Source organism: Pistacia vera, unplaced genomic scaffold, assembly GCF_008641045.1.
Source record: "Pistacia vera cultivar Batoury unplaced genomic scaffold, PisVer_v2 Contig521, whole genome shotgun sequence".
In the NCBI taxonomy this organism is placed as follows: Eukaryota; Viridiplantae; Streptophyta; class Magnoliopsida; order Sapindales; family Anacardiaceae; genus Pistacia; species Pistacia vera.
In genome coordinates this window covers 371,301-392,264 of record NW_022196359.1, presented here as the reverse complement: position 1 = coordinate 392,264, position 20,964 = coordinate 371,301, and the positions used below count along the sequence as shown (strand labels likewise).

Below are 20,964 nucleotides of genomic sequence, written 5' to 3'. Positions count from 1 at the left end.
GACTACTGTCTTGGACGACCTGACCCCAATCACAGTAGGCTGACTGGGTGGAGTCACAACCACATCCTCTCCTCTTTAGTCGAAGAGTGTTTTTTTCTCTTTTCACGACCCCATGCGATGGATTCTCTTGTACTCAGGATGGTTAACTTCTTTATAAGTCCTTATGCAATCATAAATTCCTTAACAATTAGTGAGTTCAAGCTCGACTTACCAAACAAAACATGATTGTAGTACCGAATGAGCAGCACGCTCCATGTTTGTTTCAACCAGAGGAAGGGGATACCTCGTTGACCACCCTGACTCTAGCCCACAAATGACTAGCCCTAAAATTGGCCTCCTCTAACACCACTCGCCAATCTCTTTGCTCCTTGGGAATAACAAGAACCTCTCTAGTCGGCACATCCAAGTCGTCCCTACTCTGTCCTGCCTAATTGAAGTTAAGATCTGCAGAGGAAAAACAAAATAAGACTTTAGTAATCAAAGCATAAAGTCAAGAACAAGTTTCTCACCAGTCACTCTCCAAGTATCTGGGATCTCGCCCTGGCCCCTCTCTCCAAAGACTACTTCGCCCCTCAAGTAGAAAAAACACTCCTTCTAGTTTCTGTCACTCGATCAAAGATCGGTCACAACATGGGTCCGGTCGTGTCTGAGAGTGATCGCGTATCTACCCTTGTCCTTGTCACTCTCCTTTAGGAAATAGGAGTACAACAACTCATGCAACATTTGAAGCCATCAATAGCCTCCATCCTTTTGGCATGATTTGAGTCGGCACGATCAAAAAGTGGTTAAACACCTCCTAGACGAGACGAGGTATCGAAAGTCTCAGCCCATAACAGAACTACTTCTCAAAAACACTCACCCAACCTTTTGCCTCCCAGTCGACCCTCTCGTACGACTTAGGCACCCTACTCTTAACAGAGTCAAGAATGTGATACATCATCCTGATCTGCCATACATTATTCTTTTTCAGCAAGGGTGGATAGTCCACATTCAATATCTCGCTACAGGGTCGACTCGGCTCGTCTTTGGAACCACCATTAGTAGAGGGCAAATCTTCTGAACCATCAGATTCATCGGAGTCTTCTCCACTCGTCCCTTGCCCATCTAAACTATCTTCACTAGAAGTGGCACTACTCGGCCTGGGAGCAGCCACACTCACTCCCCTCGGTATGCCAATAGGAATTTCTCCACCCTCTGGCATTATTACCATCATTGGGACTCTCTCATACTCATTTTCATCCTCCATACTTGCCCTACTTAGCTAGCCCAACTCTGACTATGATATCAAATATTCAACAACTCCTTATTCCGCTTGACCCCAGTGACCGAGTGATTGCCCACGATAAAGACCAAAAACCTTAGTCAAACAGTCCAACCACTCTGCCCGATCAGGACGATCGACTAACAAGACTTATAAGTTCTATTTCAACTTCAGAACTAGCCAATCGCCTCAATCGACCGAGTGCCCGAAATTTGAACCTGTGGGTTAATTCCTCTCAAACACATTCGACCTGGTCAGGACGACCAAGTGGCCACACCTAAAACTCCTAACTCACGATCTGTTCCACCTTACTCGCTCTGGATGACTGAATGCCTTAGCCCCCAATTGTCCTAATATGTACCCTTATTCTATCACTGCACTCAACTCAGTTAGATAGACCGAGATGAGTCGAATGAGAGTACTCCATAAACTGACTTCATCTTCTATCCTCCCTAAAACCAGAGAACCTAGAATTTTCAAACGTATACCAAAATACTTTGCAAATCCAAAATCTCAAATCAAACACTAAAACAAACCACACCAAATTGATCCTAGCACACAAAATCTCCTAAACACCAAACTAAAAAACCAAATCACCACCGATTCTACCGAGTTCAAACTAGACAACGTTACGCCTCTTTTCTTCAAACTCTCCTAAAAAATCTACCAAACCTCGGCTAAACCTCTTCAAAAACACCAGAAAACACAAAGCAAGGCTAAAAAGAAACAAAAAACTGTAGATTACAGCAATGTTTACCGTGAAAATGGCCGAAATCTTCAAAGTCTTTTCGCTGTTGCAGAAAAAAGTAGAAATCAAGGAGAAAACGCGAAGAAAGAGAAAAGAAAATGAAATGGAATAGGGAATGAATAGTCACCTCAATAGCTTTGTTGACAAAGCAGACAAAGCTATTGATGCAATCATGAAGATGCTAACCATTCGCTCTGCTCACCCGACCAAATGGAGTGATCATCAGACATACGAACTATTTAACCTCAGCACTCCGACCTCATGACCAGTGTCGCCAAGTCAAAACACATCCCTTCTACCCTCTCGGTCAACCCGCCCAAGTGAAGTGGCCATGAAGAAATAAGTAGCTTCTCCCCACTAGCTTGGAAGTGTGCATACACCAACTCACTTGAATTCGATCGATCAACCAAAGGCACCTCTACCAGAATAATCCTAATGCATCCCCACTCGGTTCGATCCACCGAGTAGGGCACACCTTCAGGATATCACATCCTCTCACTCGGTTTGATGCACCAAGTGAGGACACCTTCATGAGATTTTCACTACATCCTCTCACTCGATTCGATGCACCGAGTGAGGACACCTTCACAGGTATTCGCCACATCCCCTCACTCGATTCGATGCATCGAGTGAGGTCTCCATGGTCGATCACACCTTTTCACTTGGTTAGATGCGTCGAGTGAGGACATATTTGCGTTTCTTATATTCACTCATCCACTCGGTTTGGTACACCGAGTGTGTCACCTACGTGAGACGAGTTTTACTTCTCAGTTCCACAGACCGGGTGGCAGCACCTTCACATACTCAACCAGTCGGTGACGAAGGATGACTGAACACACCTTCTTGCAACATTGGGCAAACTGTTAAGGCCAAAAAAATGTCCTCGGCCTCAATGGGCCCAAAGATAAAGACACCTTTAACAGAGCTTAGAGCCATGGCCCAATTTCGATTGGGCCCACCGTGGGATCCACGTATTGGGTTCGCTTATTACACCTGCTAGGTTGCTTAATCAATATGGCCCCAATTTGCTTAGGCCTCACCATCAGTTCATCTGGCCCATGCCATTGATCCAAGATCACCTACTAGACCTAGGGTTTACTTAGACCCCAAGGTTGCCTACTTCCTATTTCGGTACTATCTTGATTCTTTCAAAGAGATCCATCATTATCCTAATTCGTCTAAGATCTGAATCTTATATCGAATAAGACTCCCTCTCCTATTAAGGCAAGGGAATCAAAGGTTTTCCTATTCACTAAACTCAATGCCAAGGACTCATAATCCTACTAAGACCAAAGATCCTACAACTGTTATATAAACAGAAGCCAGCCCTCTCACAATTCTTTCAGCATTACACCTTCAAACCCCCCAGTTCTCACCCTTAAGAGCTTTACATCATTGTTGTAGTTCTAGTCTTTGACTATACTTTCGGTAACCCTCTCTTTCCCTTACCCTTACTAAATTAGCCTCATTCAGCCTTGCTGACTTGAGCGTTGGAGTGCCTACGGCAAACACCACCTTGGTGTTTTCCGTTTGCTTCACACTTGTTTCTTTGTGTGTGCAGGTGTAACAGATCACTTGTGGCCTCAACCTCACGGGATCATACCCCCTATTCCGTAACCATATATTTTACAGTCTACAAAGATACGATCCTAGTTTCCGTGTGTTTGACCTTTTTTGTAGTGAGCACCCGTTGGTTTAAAAAATATCACCAATTCAACCTTCAAATTTATCAACAGTTTCATCAATGTAACCTGTAAAAAATATATTAACCTCTCAACATTGTTGACACAATTTGGTAAAAACGTCATCCTTCAAACTTAAATAGAATAACCCCATCGAAATTGTGAATTAGGATCCCATTTCTGAAACCAACAAGGTGCTCACTCAAAATACGCTAAACACACGGGTTTAGAGTCACATTTTTGAAGCTAGGAGTGTTCAATAAGAAAGCTAAACACATAAGTTTACGGTAAACAACTTTTTCCCACTCAAATAATGGCTTAATGACACTTTCCCACCACAAAATTTTAAAATACTAATTTAGTACCCAAATTTATATTCTGTTTTCGAATTCGGCATCTTTATTCTTTACGACCCCACACTACTACTATTCTCTTCCCTAATCATAGCTCACCAAAACCCCTCAAACCCTACTCCCACCAACCTTGCCAATTGCCGGCAATTGAGTGATTAGGGTTTATACAACTGTCCCTCCCAAGTCAAATTTCGATCAATCCCAATCACTAAAATCCAACATTCCACCACCAAAAGACTCATCAGTGTTCTTTCTTCAAAAGCCTTAATAATTTGGACAGAGTTTACTCTTTATTCGTTGCCAAAATTTAAATTTAGGTAGTAAAGTGACATTTTAAAGTCTATGGATGGGAAAATTTATTTAGCCATCATTTGGGTAGAAAAAAGTTGTTAACTCTAAGTTTGCCATTTAAAAAAAAAAAAAAAAAAAAAAAACTATAGCAAAACCCTTAAAATAATTTTACAAGATTTACCCAATTTTTTCTTTTTTTTTCAATTTCGCCGTCCAAGCTTTCCACCTCCAACCTGTATGCCCGATACAATGATCATAATAAAATAAAATAAATCACCATCGTTATCTCTTCTCTAGGGTTCCTCCCTGGCTCTCTCTCTCTTCTGTAGACTCCTCCCTTCTATAATTTTGAGCCACCAACAAATCTCTCTTACCATGCCCCACTGTACACAATTAAACCTACAGATCTTCCTCTTCTCACCTCTAAAAACCCTAGATTTCAGATTTTTCACTGTCAAGGGTTTTTGGGTTTTTCCTATTTAGTTATTCTAGATTAAGATTCAGTTATTTTTATGGTTAGGGTTTTTTAATTTTCCCCTTTTTTTAAACTTTTGTTCTAGATTCGGTTTCGCAGTTGTGTTGGTTAGGGCTTTGTTACCATTGTTAGCTGATTTCTGTTTCGTTTTGGTTGGGGGGTAAGTGTAGATATAGTTAGATTAGATATGGAAGGGTTCGATAGCGGGAGTAGTATTGTGAAATCCCTCGGAGATAACTCTACAGGTTGGGTTCTTTAAGTTCTTTTTGAAATTTGAAATTGAAGTTTAAAGCTGTGTTTTGTTTGGTTGGATGAAAATTGAATGAATCTGGTGTGTTTTTGATGCAGCAGGTGCGGTATTTGATGCTTCGCATTATGCATTCTTTGGTAAAGATGTGCTTGAAGAAGTTGAATTGGGCGGATTAGAGGATGAAGACGATAGTAGTATGACTGCACCTCGCTTTGACGAAGAAGAGTTTCTTTTTGATAAAGAAGAGGTTAAATTCTTTTATTTTAATCAAATCTTTTTTTGCTTCGTAAATGTCTTGCATGATGTTTAGAAGTAGCAACATCTGGGGTCCTGAATGTATAGATCATCAAATGGCTTTGTGTTTAGGATTTAGTTATTAACGAACTTAGACGAGAAGCTCATATAAAATTTTGATGAAAAAATGTTCTGTCTTGGGTGCTTTAGTTAAATCATTTGAAATCAGTCTTAAATGTTGATTTATTTCCGTTATCGGTGTTTTTTTCTTCATAGTATTATTTTTCGTACCTTTTTTTCCTTCTTATCTGCAGAGATTTTAGGAGATTTTTTAGTTGTTGGTGAGATGGGTTGAAGTAATGTTTATGATAATTTATGCATTTGTGGGTTTCTTAAACTATTCAGAGTGAAGTCACCTTAAAAAAATTGCTGAATTGAGTAAATTCATTCCTTTATATGGTTCTTGCTTATAATGGAAGAGTTGCAGTTGGTGAGGTTTCTGAGATGAATAAGGATATTTGCATTTGGGATAGTAATAAGGATATTACTATGAAGAAAGTAAAATTGTCTGTCTCCTTTTTAGTTATTTGAATAGCTTTTGAAATACTTAGAGGCATTGTTCAAAATGTTACAGATTTGTTTATGAGTATTCAAATTCTAAAGTTTGTGCTGCAGCAACTAATCGCCCATTTGATTAATTGCAGGGTGAGGTTTTAAGATCTCTGTCTGATATTGACGATCTTGCTAGCACATTTTCGAAGGTTAGTTCACCATGCACCAGTTGCATTTTTGGTTGACAAGAGGAAAAAAAGTGTTCTTTTTTTTTTCCCCCCCCCCATTTTGGAGCACATTATTTATGGTTGGAACATAGTAATATAGGCGCTTGCTGAAAATGGCTCTTTTATTTTGAATTTCCTTCTCTCCACCAAGCATTCATTCATATATTGTCAAAAATCCAGTTCGTACCCTGTGGACCGTATTAATGCTGGGAATTAATAAATGATAGAAGACTTTTTGCCTTGATGTGAATTGGCTTTTGTTTCTTAACTCTGTCATCAATCACCATTAGCAAACGCTAGTTTGTCAGTCTATGTTCGTAATGTATGTGTTTTCTGGGGAAAGAATTACAAGACTCATTTCTTTGGTTGGCGGGATGGTCTTATTTTGTTTTAATGTATATAATAAAGAAACTGAATTCAGTAAAAGGAAATTGGGATTTGATGACATGTATCAAAAGAGTACACTTTCTCTATTCACCAACATTCATCTTTAGCTGTTTTTCTAATTGTGGCCTATTCCTGTTTTCATACATCAGTTAGTTATTGATCAGGCGGTATATCAACAGTCAAAGTTTCCTAATGTTAAATTATGATACAGTTGTCTTTTATATTCAAAGTTGCTTGTTTTGATGCAGCTTAACACAGTTGTTAGTGGACCAAGAATTCCTGGAGTAATTGGTGATCGGGGATCCAGAGAAAGTGAGTACAACTATTGCTTGTCTTATTTATATGAATATTTAAACAAGTTAGACCCTTCTTCAAACTCACTGTATTTACAGACTTGAATCTTTTTGCATATATTTATAGATTTTGTCAACAATATTTAAGTATATGAGCAAGTGTGCTGTAATATAACAGATTGCTGCGAGTTTTGAGAATTTTTTTTTATTCTGGTGAGTGTAATGCAAATTTGAGTTACAGCTCTGATGAATAGATTTCTCTCATATAAAGAAAATAAAAAGAAAGCAATATTTTTTTTCTCAACCTTTATTTTCTTTGTTTCAGTCTTTTGGCCGCCAACACATTCAGTCTTCTTGGCCTCCAAAACATACCGTCTTCTTGGCCTCCTAAGCATTGTACCCTCTACACTTAGTGCTCCTTGAGCAAACTACCTTATTGATATTCAATATGCAAAATTAACATATCTGAGAGTTTGTTTGACAATAAACCAGATTTTTCAAAACTGTCAATCAATTGTAAGTCAAGCTGCCAAGGTAGCTGTGCTTTTTGGGTTTAAGCCATGTTATATGTGTTTATCATTTTAATGGCATATATTCTTCTCACAGGGATGTTTAGAGATCACCAGCAAAGTAATGCTCATATCCTGTTAATTTAAATGAAATAAAAAAATTTAAATTGTGAATCCCATTAATTGTTGCAATTGCTGCTAATTTCTCTGGTTTTACAATTTTCTAAAAACAAGAGTGACAAAGGTTTTTCAAGTGAAATATAAAACCTAGATACCTTTGTGTCAAGAAATTCACTCGTATTAAATTCAATAATTCTTTCCATATTTTTTACTAATAAATTAAAAGTATTCAACTCCATATAATTATGATGGCCTACTGTGATGTTTACCTTCTAATGTCGTCATCCTCTTTCTGTCCCCATAATTGGCTAATGTCATAAGTAAACTGTAATTAATGTCTTTGAATATATTTGATTTTTAGGTCTTACGTCTTATTTATGGATTTTTTTGTCAACCAAATTTCATTTGATAAAGATAAAAGGTTTATCAGTGCATGCTTATCTATTTTACTTGTATTTGTTGCACGTTTTCATGTCTTGTCCTAGGATTGGAGTAAATGCTGCTGGTGTTACTTGTGGATTGGGTTGATGATTATGTGTTAGCTGGAATTTTGTTATTCTATCTTGTGTTTGTTTGTGTTCCTGTACTTTTGCATTACAACTCTTTCATTTATGACACTCTTAGAAACTAATCAGTATGTTGCTGAATTGTTAGTTTAGTTAAAGGAATTTCTCCACAATCAAGAATTTCTCCACAATCAGTTTGCTTGATTGTGGAGAAATTCCTTTACATGTAATTATGTAATTTATTTAGTATTTTAGTGAAATATATTTTCTCAGCTGAGCACAATTATGTATTCTCTGAGTCTGATGCTTTCTTTCAGGTTCATCTGCTGCTGAATGGGTGCAAGGTGACTGGTATGAGCAGCAGCAGATGCTTGACACTGAAGGCATGTCAGACGGGAAACGGTGGTCGTCACAGCCATATTCTTCTTCTCCTTACATAACAGAATCCAGGTCTTTGTACAGAACAGCTTCATACCCAGAGCAGCAACAGCAGCCTCTTTACAGAACATCTTCATATCCTGAGCAGCAACAGCAGATGCAACACCACCACCAACAACACTTCTCCAGTGAGCCAATTCTTGTGCCGAAGTCTTCTTACACTTCATATCCTCCTCCAGGTGGTAGATCTCAGCAGGCTTCACCAAACCACAATTCCAGCCACATGAATGTTTCATATGTTGCTGGGGGACCTCAGCTGTCATCTTCACCAAACCTCTCTCCCTTCTCAAACTCTCAACTTCAATTGCCTGGCTTACATCATGGATCACCTTATGGTGGAAACTTGCCTCAGTTTCCTCCTGGTCTGTCTGTTAATAGCCGACCTCCTAGCCAGTGGGTAAATCAGACTGGCATGTATCCTCGAGATCATTCAAGCCTTGTGAACAATATGTTGCCACAGCAGGCACCTCATCAGAATGGGTTGATGCCTCCCCAATTGATGCCACAATTACAGCCACCACAACATAGACTGCAGCATCCTGTTCAGCCATCATTTGGCCATTTACCAGGGATGCAGAATGAAGTATTTACTCATCTTTCTTCGTCCCCATCCTTGATGAACAAGTTTGAAGCCATGCTTGGTATGGCTGATCTTAGAGATCAAAGACCAAAATTTGCTCAGAAAGGTAGACCAAATCTACGCTATCCTCCTCAGGGCCCTGATACCAATGGATGGCCACAGTTTAGATCCAAGTATATGACGGTGGATGAAATCGAGGGTATTCTTAGAATGCAGCTGGCCGCAACGCACAGTAATGACCCATATGTTGATGATTACTACCACCAGGCTTGTCTTGCCAAAAAATCTGCTGGGGCAAAGCTGAGACATCATTTCTGCCCGACTAATTTGAGGGATCTTCCTCCTCGAGCACGTGCAAATAATGAGCCACACGCTTTTCTTCAGGTTGATGCTCTTGGGAGGGTTCCTTTCTCTTCAATTCGTAGGCCTCGCCCTCTGCTTGAAGTTGATTCTCCAAATTCATCTGGTGCTGGAAACACTGAGCAGAAAGTATCGGAGAAGCCCCTGGAGGAAGAACCTATGCTTGCAGCTCGGGTGACAATTGAAGATGGTATCTGCCTCCTACTTGATGTAGATGATATAGATCGTTTCCTCCAGTTCAATCAGGCCCCAGATGGTGGAGCGCAGTTAAGACGGAGAAGGCAGGCCTTGCTGGAAGGGTTGGCAGCGTCCCTTCAATTGCTTGATCAATTCCGCAGTAATGGCCACACAGTTGGGATTGCCCCAAAGGATGATCTTGTGTTCTTAAGATTAGTCTCTCTTCCCAAGGGCCGAAAACTCCTAGCAAGGTACCTTCAGCTTCTTTTTCCAGGTGGTGAGCTCATGAGAATAGTCTGCATGGCCATTTTTCGCCACTTAAGGTTTTTGTTTGGAGTCCTGCCAACAGACTCGGGTGCAGCAGATACTACAAATAACCTTGTGAGGGTTGTTATGTCATGTGTTCATGAAATGGATCTTCCTGCACTTAGTGCCTGCCTTCGAGCAGTGGTTTGTTCATCAGAGCAGCCCCCACTTCGTTCTCTTGGAAGCCCTGCTGGAGATGGGGCTTCCCGCATACTGAAGTCAGTTCTTGAGAGGGCAGCTAAACTTTTAAAAGATCCCCTCTCTGCTGGCAACTATGATATGAACAGTCGGTCAGAGTGGCAGGTCTCGTTTAATGAATTCTTTGACCTCCTTTGGAAGTATTCTGTAAATAAATTTGAAAGTATCATGCAGTCAGTTCGTCTACAAGTGTCACCAGATAGAGTAATTGATGCTGAGGAAGTTGCTAGAGCTATTAAGAGGGAAGTGCCAGTTGATCTCTTGGAGGCAAGTGGTCCTCACACTACCGATCACCAGAAACAGCTGTTGTATGAGTTTTCACAGCGGTCCTTGAAACCTTGAAGTAGTTGGATTTAGCAGTTATGAAGCGAGCAGTGGTGGTCACACAAATTCCTAGTTGATGCTGGGTTAGTTTGAAACATGAAGGTTTATGCGAGACAACTGAAGAAATTTTGAAAAAGAAAGGGGTGTGACAGATGACGGACAATAGTTGGGTATGAGTTCTCTTTTGCTTGACATAATGGCTGTGAACAAATGAACCAGAAAATGAAGTTGAAGCTCCCTGGGCATGTACTGTAAGATCAGTTAACTGCTAGTAATTTAGATATAAGTCTTACATTTTTATTTGTTTTTACTTTAAATTCTACGTTACTGCTTTGGCAAAAATAAGCAGATCCTGTGTATTATGTTGAAACTCTGCTGGGATTTATTTCCCTTTTTGGTCAGTCCTTCGTTTTTCGCTTTGGGATGTTATTTTGATGCTTTTGTTGTGGAATTCTTGATACAGAGATGTAGTGGGTTAGCTTGTACAGGATTCAGTGCAGAAGACCTTCCCAATTTCCTGTTATATTATTTTTCAAGGAGATGGGATGGATATGGTGTTTTGTCTCTGTATTTGAAGTCGGCTCTGTGCCTTTCTTCTCAGCAGTTAAATGGCTATAAAGTCATCCATATGCTGATTGTAGTGTTCTCAAAACAGATTATGAAGTTGCAATTTGAACTACTATAGCAAATTTATTACTCCACAATGAAATACTTTTCTTTTTTTATAATTCCTCATTTGTATGCTGTATAGTGTTTATGGATTTGCTGAAGGACATGCATACCGGTATTTTATTAGTACCATCTTTGCTTGGATATTAAGGGATCATCTATTGATACAACATGTTGGTTTTTCCTTTCATTTCCGTGGTCGATGGTAGTGGTGATTGGGTTCGAGTACGTGCCCTTTTTCCAAGGAATTGGAATTAGAATCGGAATCGGTCGGTTCCTCAATAGTTAGAATCGGAACCTAAAAAATAGTTTCCGGCTTGGAGTACTCGAGGAAAATTATGAATACCCTCTTGTATGCACAAAAATGTAGAGGTGGGCAAGGCTCGGGCTCAGTCAGTCTCGAGCCTAGGCCCTCAAGGATCGGGCCCAAATCTTGAAGGATTTGTCTTGGGTCCATGAGTTTTCTCAGGGCTAGATCGATCCTAGGATCGGTCATGGGCTCTATGGGCCTAGAAAATTTTATTTCAGCCTTCCAATTTTTTTTTTTTTTTTTATATATTTGGGGTTAAATAATATTTATGTAAGGGGTTTATGTAATTTTTTAGAGGGTGATTTGTAAATTTTTTAGTTAATTAGAGAATAAAATAAATGAATGATTTTAATTTAAAAAGAGAATTTAATTTTAGCTTGTAATGTGAAAATTTAATTTGAACTTAAACAATTAAATAAACATAAATGGATGGTTATAAATTTATATGGTTTTAATTTAAAGAGGTAGTTTAATTTTAACATAAATATAATATTCACAATGTGTAAATTTAATTTAAACTTAAACAATTAAATAAATAATAAATTTATTTTTATATAATTATCAATTTACGTCGTTGAAATTAATATCTTCGAAATCTGTGTTTTTGTAGAGGTCGAGTAGTTCGGGATCTTAACAATTTAATAAATAATAAATTTGTTTTTATATAATTATTAATTTACATTGTCGAAATTTATATTTTCGAAATCTGTGTTTTTATAGAGGTCGAGTAATTCGGGATCTTTAGGGTGGTATTGTAGTCTTTTGTCTCCATGAATCCAATCCCGTAAACATGTAATCAATTCAATCATCTTATTGGTTAAAGAACATCTTATGTCTTCAATAATGCAACCACTAATTGAGAATGTTGACTCTAATGCAATTGCGGAAACTGGTACACCTAAAATGTCACGTGCCATTTGAGCTATAATATGGAGTTGACTTGCATTTTGATTCCACCATTGAAACACATCCATTTCACGTTTCTCCTTCTTGATCATGTAAGACATGTCCATTTGTAGATACTGTTGTAGCTCATTTGGTCCATGTCTGTATGCACTAGAGTTGCTATATCCACCACCACCAGTACTAAGTTCCATATACTTTCCAGATGCTCGATCCTTGTTGATGAATGTCTTCATCCGCTTCCTACTAGCCGTCTCTGATGGGCGTTGCATTGTACCTATTCTGATAAAAAGAAAAAAGGCTTTTCAATTTTCTGTTAAATTCTATCAAATAAGAACTATAGTCATATTCTAAATGTTGATCTATCTTAGTAACTATACAATTAAATACGTTTAATCTAAATCTAAGATCTACAATAAGACCTAATCCATATAAGAATGGAATATCTAACCAATATTTTCTGTATTTTACTTCAATTTCTGAAACAATTGAACTTAATTCAGGATTATATCTATGTCTAGCAAAAGTTTTACAAATTTGAAGTAAAATATTTAACGCTAAATTAGTAGTAGAATAATAAATACCATTTAATGTATTAGTGAAATTATAACAAAATTTAAGAAATGAAAGAAAAATACTACAAACCGTCCGATCAGAATCATTGATGACTTCGTTCGGATAGTTCTTCCAATTGACGAAATCTGTAATTTGTCTTGCGATTGACATAGCTTTTTGCAACATCAAGTACGCGCAGTTCTAACGGATAGGCATGTTGCAACATAGCTTCTTTAGTTGAACCAACAACTCTTATTGGTGATAATATTTGACATACCCATTCCATCTTGTATTGCTATCGACAATGAATCCGATAGCCGTGTGCACCCTATTAATCCTTGCATGTATAGTTTCTAAACATGCTTTAACAATCAAATTGATGATGTAGCAAACACATCTATGGTGAAAAAATTTGCTTTCACCAAGCGGATCTAATTTCTTTTAAAATAAAGAAATTGTCGAGGTATTAGCAGCTGCATTATCATGTGTTAAAGCCACAACTTCCCAGTTAATAAATAATCTTACAAAACTTTAATAATTGTCCAATAAATAGTGTTAGCATTATGTTTAGCATATAATGGTTTACAACCTATCAATTTTTGTTGTAAACCCCAACTATGATCTAGGTAATGTATTGTAGCATTCAAAAACTCTGTTTTTGATCTAATAGCCAGGGGTGAGTGGTTTCGGGTACCCTCCATTTTTCGGGGGAACCGAAACCGGAACCGCACAGTGCAGGTTTTTCAATTCAAGGAACCGGAACCTAAAATGCAGGTTCTGGTTCCTTTCCGGGGTACCCTATAAAAAATCAATTACCCCCCTATTAGTTTAAAAAATGACAAAAATACCTTAAAAGTTTACAAATACACCCCTAACAAATTTTGATTATTCATTCATTTGTGTCCAATATAACTCATAACCTATAATCTCTAAGCAACACTTGAATTCAATCAATTCATCACAATTCACATACAATTCATCAATCAAAACCAAAACACAAACAATTATTCATCACAATTAATGTTATAATTAGCCAATTGGGTCTTTATAATATACTAAATATAATTTAGTAAATTTAATATTAAAATTAGTAATGTTATAATTAATTAAGTGATCATAATACAATGTAAATTGTTATGTTTAATTAATTAAGTAATATACTATTAATTATAATAAATATTATAATAATTAAATGTTAATCATTTAATTAGTATTGTAATATTGTTATAATAGAATGTTATAATAATTAAGTAATCATACCATAAATTATATGTAATGTTATAATTAATAAAATTCTAATCATTTAATTAAGTATTGTGTAAATTAGTAAATTACTAATGTTGATAATATAATGTCATAATCAATTAAGTAATCATTAATTATGTATGTTAATTAATTATATGATCATACAATAATAGTATAATGTAATATATAATAAATTAAGTAATCATACTATAAATCTATAATTTAATATATAATTAATTAAATTTCAAATCATTTAATTAATATACTAATGTTTATAATGGAATGTTATAATTGTTAAGTAATCATATTATAAATATATAAGGTAATGTTTAATAATTAAATTTTTAATCGTTTAATTAAGTAATGTAATAATATAGTAAATTACTAATATTATAATGTAATGTTATAAATCAAACTATTATGTAATCATTTAACTATGTATGCTATAATTAAGTAAGTGATTATAATATAATGTAATATAATAATGTTATAATTTAATGAGTAACTATTTAACTATAATGTAATGTTAATTAATGTTTATAGGGTAATGTATAATTAATTAAATTTATAATAATTTAATTAAGTATTGTACTAATGTTTATGTGTAAATTAGTAATTACTAATGTTTAAAACATAATATCATAATCATAATCAGTTAAATAATCATTTAATTATGTAATGTTATAATTAATTATGTGATATACTATAATGTAATGTTATAGTGAACTAAGTAATGAGATTATAGATCTTTAATGTTATAATATAATTAATTAAAATTTTAATTATTTAATTAAGTAATGTAATAAATAATAATATAGTAAATTACTAATGTTTATAATATGATGTTATAAATTTATAACTAATTAAGTAATCATTTAACTATGTATATAATAATTAAGTGATTATAATATAATGTAATATAATAGTTATAATTTAATTAAGTAAATTTACTATAATGTAATATTTAATTAATTAATTTCTAATCATTTAATTAAGTACATTTGTTTTATGTAATGTTATAATTAATGTATAATATAATGCCATAATCAATTAAATAATCATTAATTATGTAATGTTTAATTAATTATGTAATCAACATTATACTATAATGAAATAGTGAAATGTTACAATGAATTAAGTAATCATACTATAAGTCTTTAATATATATTATAATTATTTGTTTATAATAGATATTATAATTAATAAGTAATCATTTATTATAATGTAATGTTACAATTAATTACATAATTGTACTATAAATTTATAATGTAATGTTGTAATAATTAAATTTTAATCATTTAATTAAGTATTATGCTATGTTTATGTAGTAAATTAATAATTAGTAATATTTATAATTAATGTCATAATCAATTAAGTAATCATTTTTATTAGTAAGTTATAATTAATTATATAATCATATTTAATGTAATGTTATAGTGAATAACTATTAAGTAATTATACTATAATTTTAATGTAATATATAATTAATTAAATTTTAATCATTTAATAAGTTTATACTAATGTTTATAATAAAATGTTATAATTGACTAAGTAATTATATTATAATCTATAATGTAATGCTATAATTAATAAATTCTAATTATTTAATTAAGTAATATATTAAATGTTATAACTTATAAGTCAATTAATAAGTAGTAATCAAATAATGTAATGCTATAATCATTATACTAAATCAATTAAGTAATGTTATAAAATTATAATTAATTAAGTAATCATTTAACTATAATGTAATGTATAATTGATTAGTTTATGTAAACTAGTAATTAAATTTATTAATGTTTATCAATTATCATATATAATTAGTTAATTACTAATTTATTATAGATATCTTAGAACTTGATAATGAAGTAAATAACTAAATATATTATTACTCAACAAATATAGTATTTATTCAAAAATAATTCTTTTAATAACATTAAAATGTAAAACAACTTTATTGGATCATAATTCCAATTATTCACTTAATTAATCAAAACTTTAATATTAATGTATTATAATATATTAAAGCTTTTAATATGGTGTAATTTATATGTAATAAGTATAATTATATTCGTATATTTATTTAATTAGGTTATTCTAAAAATTTAACTTTTTCTATTTTAAAATTTTTTATATGTAAAATAATAGAAACCTTCCATTATTCACATTTCACAAATATTTTATTGTAGTCCAGGTTCCAAAACAAGTTCCAAAACAGATTCCAAACAGGTTCCAAAACAGGTTCCAAACAGGTTCTAAAAATCAGTTCCAAACTGGGTACCCCCTACAGGTTCCAAATAGGGTACCCTTTTTACAGGTCCGGTTCCTCCACACACAAGAACCGGAACCAGAACCGCACAGTATTGGTTCTAAAAAATTGGAACCGGAACCTACCCGCACAGTACCGGTTCCGGGTAGGTTCCGGTTTCGATTTTGGTTCTACCCCCATGTTCCGATTCTACCCGCTACCCATGCTCACCCCTACTAATAGCCCATATGTCAGAAGTAAGTGCAATAGAAATATTTTGGAAATTTTCAAATTCTTTTTTAAGTTTATCACTTAGTTTAGTATAAAGTTTTGTTATGTCTCTACTTGTACCTCTACTAACATGCTTTTTATTGTGGACAAAAAGCCATTTTGATCATATCAGAAAAAATACATTTTTAGATAAAGAAATGGGAGAGTCTATAGCAACTATGTATTTTGCTACTTCCTCTCGTACAACGAGTGCATTGAATTGTTAGTTTAAGAGAGTTGAGGATTGTTGATTAAAATTAAGTTGAGTTTGTATTTTCTTATTGGTTCTGGTTAAAGTTGAACCTTGCTGCGTTAATTGGTGGTGCTTCTTCTCCAAGTGCCGCCTCATCGTAGAAGTCCATGTTCTCAACGTTGATCATGGTCTGACAAAAATTGCATACCTCGCACGTCTCTTTCCCCAACCCATTTGGCTTTGGCCGTTTTGATTTAGTGAAAAATTGCCATACCTTGGACACGACCCTTTTCATCAATCTTGTCGTGGTGTTGCAGCTCCCCTGAGTTTAGCTGGATGCAGTCGTGGCCGTGTCTGGATTTGGAATTGCTGTGTCTGAAAAGTGTGAAAATGGATTGAACCCTTTCATTTCTTGGGTGGATGGAGGAACTGGAACGTAATATTCATTTGGGGATGATGATCCTCTGAATCTATAATTTGGAGAATCCATTATGATAAAATAATAAATTGAATAATGAATAAATATAAATAATAAATTGAATAATAGATGAAATTGAAGAGACTTTGAGAATTGGAGTAGGGAGATTGAGAGAATAAGAGTTGAGAGTTGTGAGGAAAATGGGTGGAATTAGGGGTTATTTATAGTTTAGCATGGGGGAAAGTGCCAAAAAAAAAAAAAAAACCTTCCCCTCAAGCTGCCCAAAGGTCAACAACAGTCATTTTTTTTTTTTATATACTTTTTTGTAAAATTATTTTTAACCTTTAAATTTATTATGTATTTCAATTATTATAGGGGGGTTTTTGATATTTTCTAGGGGTTTATGTAAATTTTTTTTTTTGGGGGGGGGGGGGGGGGGGGGTGTGGTTAAAATTAATGGGGGGCCCAATCTCTCCTCCTTTGGGTCGGGTCGGGTCCTCCCAAGGATTGGTCCGGACCGGGTTTAAAGGGCCCAAGCCAAATTCCACCTCTACACAAATGACAAATATATCCTATAAAAATTACAAATACACCTTTAATAATTTACAAAATAGCAAATACATCTCAGGTATGCGTTGGTTCCACCGGGTACTCGGGCCTTAGTTTTGGTTCTGGTGGAACCGGGATTGGAATCGCATAGTGCTTGTTCCCACAAATTTGGAATCAGAACCAACCCTTTCCGTATCAGTTTCGGGTAGGAAGTGGAATCAGAACCTTGGGTACTCACTGGTTTCTGTTCTACCTAGATTTCTTGCTCGATGGTATGTGTGAATCCTTTACCGCACATGATATGTTATGTTGAATTTTCCATTCATTTGTCTCTAAAGTAATCGCAACTGATTGAATGGATGAATCCTTTGCTTCATAGAAGAGTGTAAAAGAAACATGCTGCACTTAAAAAGTCGAGTATCCTTAGGTTGAGTTGGCAACCCCTAATATTTCTAATGTTTAGATAAAATTTGGAATCAAAATATTAAAGTAACAAGAAATCTAAGAATTTTTTTTTCTATTCTGAGTCAGAACATAAAACTTAAAAAAAAAATATTAAGTAAAACTATTCATCTTAAATATTTATCGTACATTTTATATTTTATATGATGAGCAATCATATGAATATCGATATATCATTCAATGCATAATCACTTTATTTACATATCAATAACATCTATACTAACACAACATTTGTGATATAGATATTTACATGTCAATGCCAATATACTACCACATCACTTGAGATCTAGAATTTGGGATACATTTTGGGAAAAGTAATATTATTGAAAGGGAAAATTGCACTTCAATTTTCCCTTTCAATAATATTACTTTTCCCAAAATGTATCCCAAATTCTAGATCTCAAGTACAATAGATCCTCGACCAAGGAGAAAAGGTGTACTCTAAAAGTTGATTTGATGAAGGCTTATGATTCGATGAACTAGAGTTTTCTTATTGAAGCTCTTAATTGCTTTGGGTTCCATAGTATCTTGATTTCATGGATTGCTACTTGTATCACTTCTCCAAAGTTTTCGATGGTCATTACTGGAGAACGCGTGCATTTCTTTGGTAGTTCTAGAGGATTAAGACAAGGGGATCCTTTATCTCCTCATTTGTTTGTCATTGTAATGGAAGCTCTATCCCGGTAGTTGAATAGAGTGGCGGCCAACCCAAGCTTCAAATTTCATTGGAGATGCAAGAAATTGGGGCTCACATGCCTTTGCTTTGCCGATGATCTTATGCTTTTTTGTCAAGCCGAAGGTACTTCTCTTTCTCTTCCTAAAATGCTTTGATGAAGTTTGAATTGTGGTCGGGTTTGGGAGCTAATCCAGATAAAAGTAACATCTTTCTTTCCAGAGTTTTCGATGATGAGAGGAGGAATCTTTTGAATTCGGTTGAGTTTGCTGAAGGTAAATTACCTATAAGATATTAGGAGTGCCTCTCATAACTTCTAAATTATCTTATAGTGATTGTCACCCCCTTTTGGATAGAATTGTGGCTAGGGTGTCTTCTTGGAGGAGTAGATTCCTTTCTTATGCGGGAAAGGTTGTCCTTATTAAATCTATCCTATGGAGTGTTCAAATTTTTTGGGCTTCTTTCTTCATTCTTCCTTCCAAACTTCATAAAGAAATTGATGCTTGTTTGAGAGCCTTTTTTCAGTTCAGAGTGGATATGAAGAAGCACAAATCTAGGATAGCTTAGGAGGATGTTTGTGTGCCTAAACACGAAGGTGGCCTTGGTTTTATGAAGTCTAAAGAGTGGAACATTGCGGTTTCTTTAAAACACCTTTGGAGTCTTTGTAACCATAGAAAGTTCTCCACTTGGGTGACTTGTCTAAGAAATTACCTTATTAGAAATAAAAGCCTTTGGGAGATTAATGCCCCACAAGATTTTTCTTGGTCTTGGAGACATATTCTTGGTTTAGGGTGCTGGATAGGGGATTTATTAAAAACATCATTGGGAATGGAAACCTCACTTCTCTTTGGTTTGATAATTGACACCCTAATGGCCCCTTGATTAGTAAGTAAGGTGATCAAATTATTTATGATTCGGGTATTGATAAAATTGCTACAGTTAGTGTTGTGATCGATGGCTTATGTTGGAAATGGCCAATGGAAAATTTGTGGACTCTTATGGACATGATTGATTCTGTAAACATTAGACCCTCTCTTGGTGAAGACAAGGTCAATTGGACTCCATCTTCTTTGGGGTGTTTTTCTATTAAATCAGCTTGGGAAGTTACTAGAGGGAGGAAGTCGAGAGTGGATTGGAGTGACCTAGTTTGGTGCCATAATTTTATTCCTCGGCATGCTATGATTGTTTGGATGGCTATAAAAGGAAGACTTCCCACTAAGGATAGGCTGATGAGGTTTGGTGTTACTTCTAATGCTAATTGTTGTTTTTGCAATATGGGACAAGAATCCTTAGATCATCTTGTTAGGATACGATCAAGTCATGGCAGCGGAAAAAAAAAATATAATAGTAGATCGTTCCCTTAGAACCAAGATCAGGGCACAAATTTTTAGTTTATACATTAAATCAAAATCTGCAGAAAAATCAGATTAGAGTTAAGAATTCATATGCACATTTGGAGGCTCCTCCACTTGTCTCTGAATGGGTTTCGCTACCGATCCAAGAGTAGGATCAAACCAGCGGTAGTCCACATGAAGATAACCCCAAGGGACTAAAAAGAGATTTGCTAGATCCTTCTTAGCCTTAAGAACCAAGAACAAGAATCAAGTGAAATATTTGATTCAACCAAATGTGAAGTGGCATGGGAAGAGAGAAAAGAGGGCTGGAATTTTTAATCAAAAGTGATTGAATAAATTGTTATTTAATTCACAAAGTGTTACACTTATATAGTGCACACAATGCCCTATTCCATCATAAAATAGGCTTGGGCATCAACCCAAACAGCCCCTATGTCCAAACAGCCCCATTTATATATTTTAATATTAATTATCATTATTTTAATTAAGTTCAATTAATATATAGAATATATTAACATTTAACAGTAACAATAATTCATTTAAATATATGCGAACACATATTTAAATATAATCTCACTTATTTATTTATTTAATGTCAAATTAAATAAAGGCAACAACCTTAAAAAAATTTAATTGCACTGTGAGATTACCAAAATATCTTTTCGCCTAAAAAGATGGAAACGCCCTTCTCATAAAATGATTCTTAAATTATCTTCTATGTGTGTGACCCATAGGCTCCTCATCATACCGAGAGTGTGTAGTATCGCAATTAACACTAATTAATCGTCTCACTACACACAGACCAAGATTGGCCTCTAACAAGGCATCATGGCCACCCGATAG

At 35.0% G+C, this 20,964-nt stretch overlaps 1 protein-coding gene across 2 annotated transcripts; it reads left to right on the top strand.

Annotated features, from left to right (window-relative positions):
- The first annotated feature begins 4,563 nt into the window (after positions 1 to 4,563).
- LOC116106748 (protein PAT1 homolog) lies at positions 4,564 to 10,994 on the top strand. 2 transcript variants are annotated; one of them, XM_031393074.1, is made up of 5 exons: positions 4,564 to 5,055; positions 5,162 to 5,307; positions 5,999 to 6,055; positions 6,709 to 6,772; positions 8,206 to 10,994. In XM_031393074.1, the coding sequence occupies exons 1-5, from the start codon at positions 4,998 to 5,000 to the stop codon at positions 10,287 to 10,289; spliced, it is 2,409 nt and encodes an 802-aa protein (XP_031248934.1). In that variant the 5' UTR covers positions 4,564 to 4,997; the 3' UTR covers positions 10,290 to 10,994. The 2 variants fall into 2 exon arrangements, with proteins under 2 accessions (XP_031248934.1, XP_031248933.1); XM_031393073.1 differs by having other exon boundaries at positions 5,159 to 5,307.
- The last annotated feature ends 9,970 nt before the right edge of the window (positions 10,995 to 20,964 follow it).

Bases quoted from the DNA above. Each gene is read 5' to 3' on its own strand.
- LOC116106748 (XM_031393073.1), top strand. From the start codon at position 4,998: ATGGAAGGGTTCGATAGCGGGAGTAGTATTGTGAAATCCCTCGGAGAT. The intron at 5,056-5,158 runs GTTGGGTTCTTT...TTTTTGATGCAG, and splicing joins CCTCGGAGATAACTCTACAG to CAGGTGCGGTATTTGATGCT. The intron at 6,056-6,708 runs GTTAGTTCACCA...GTTTTGATGCAG, and splicing joins TTGCTAGCACATTTTCGAAG to CTTAACACAGTTGTTAGTGG.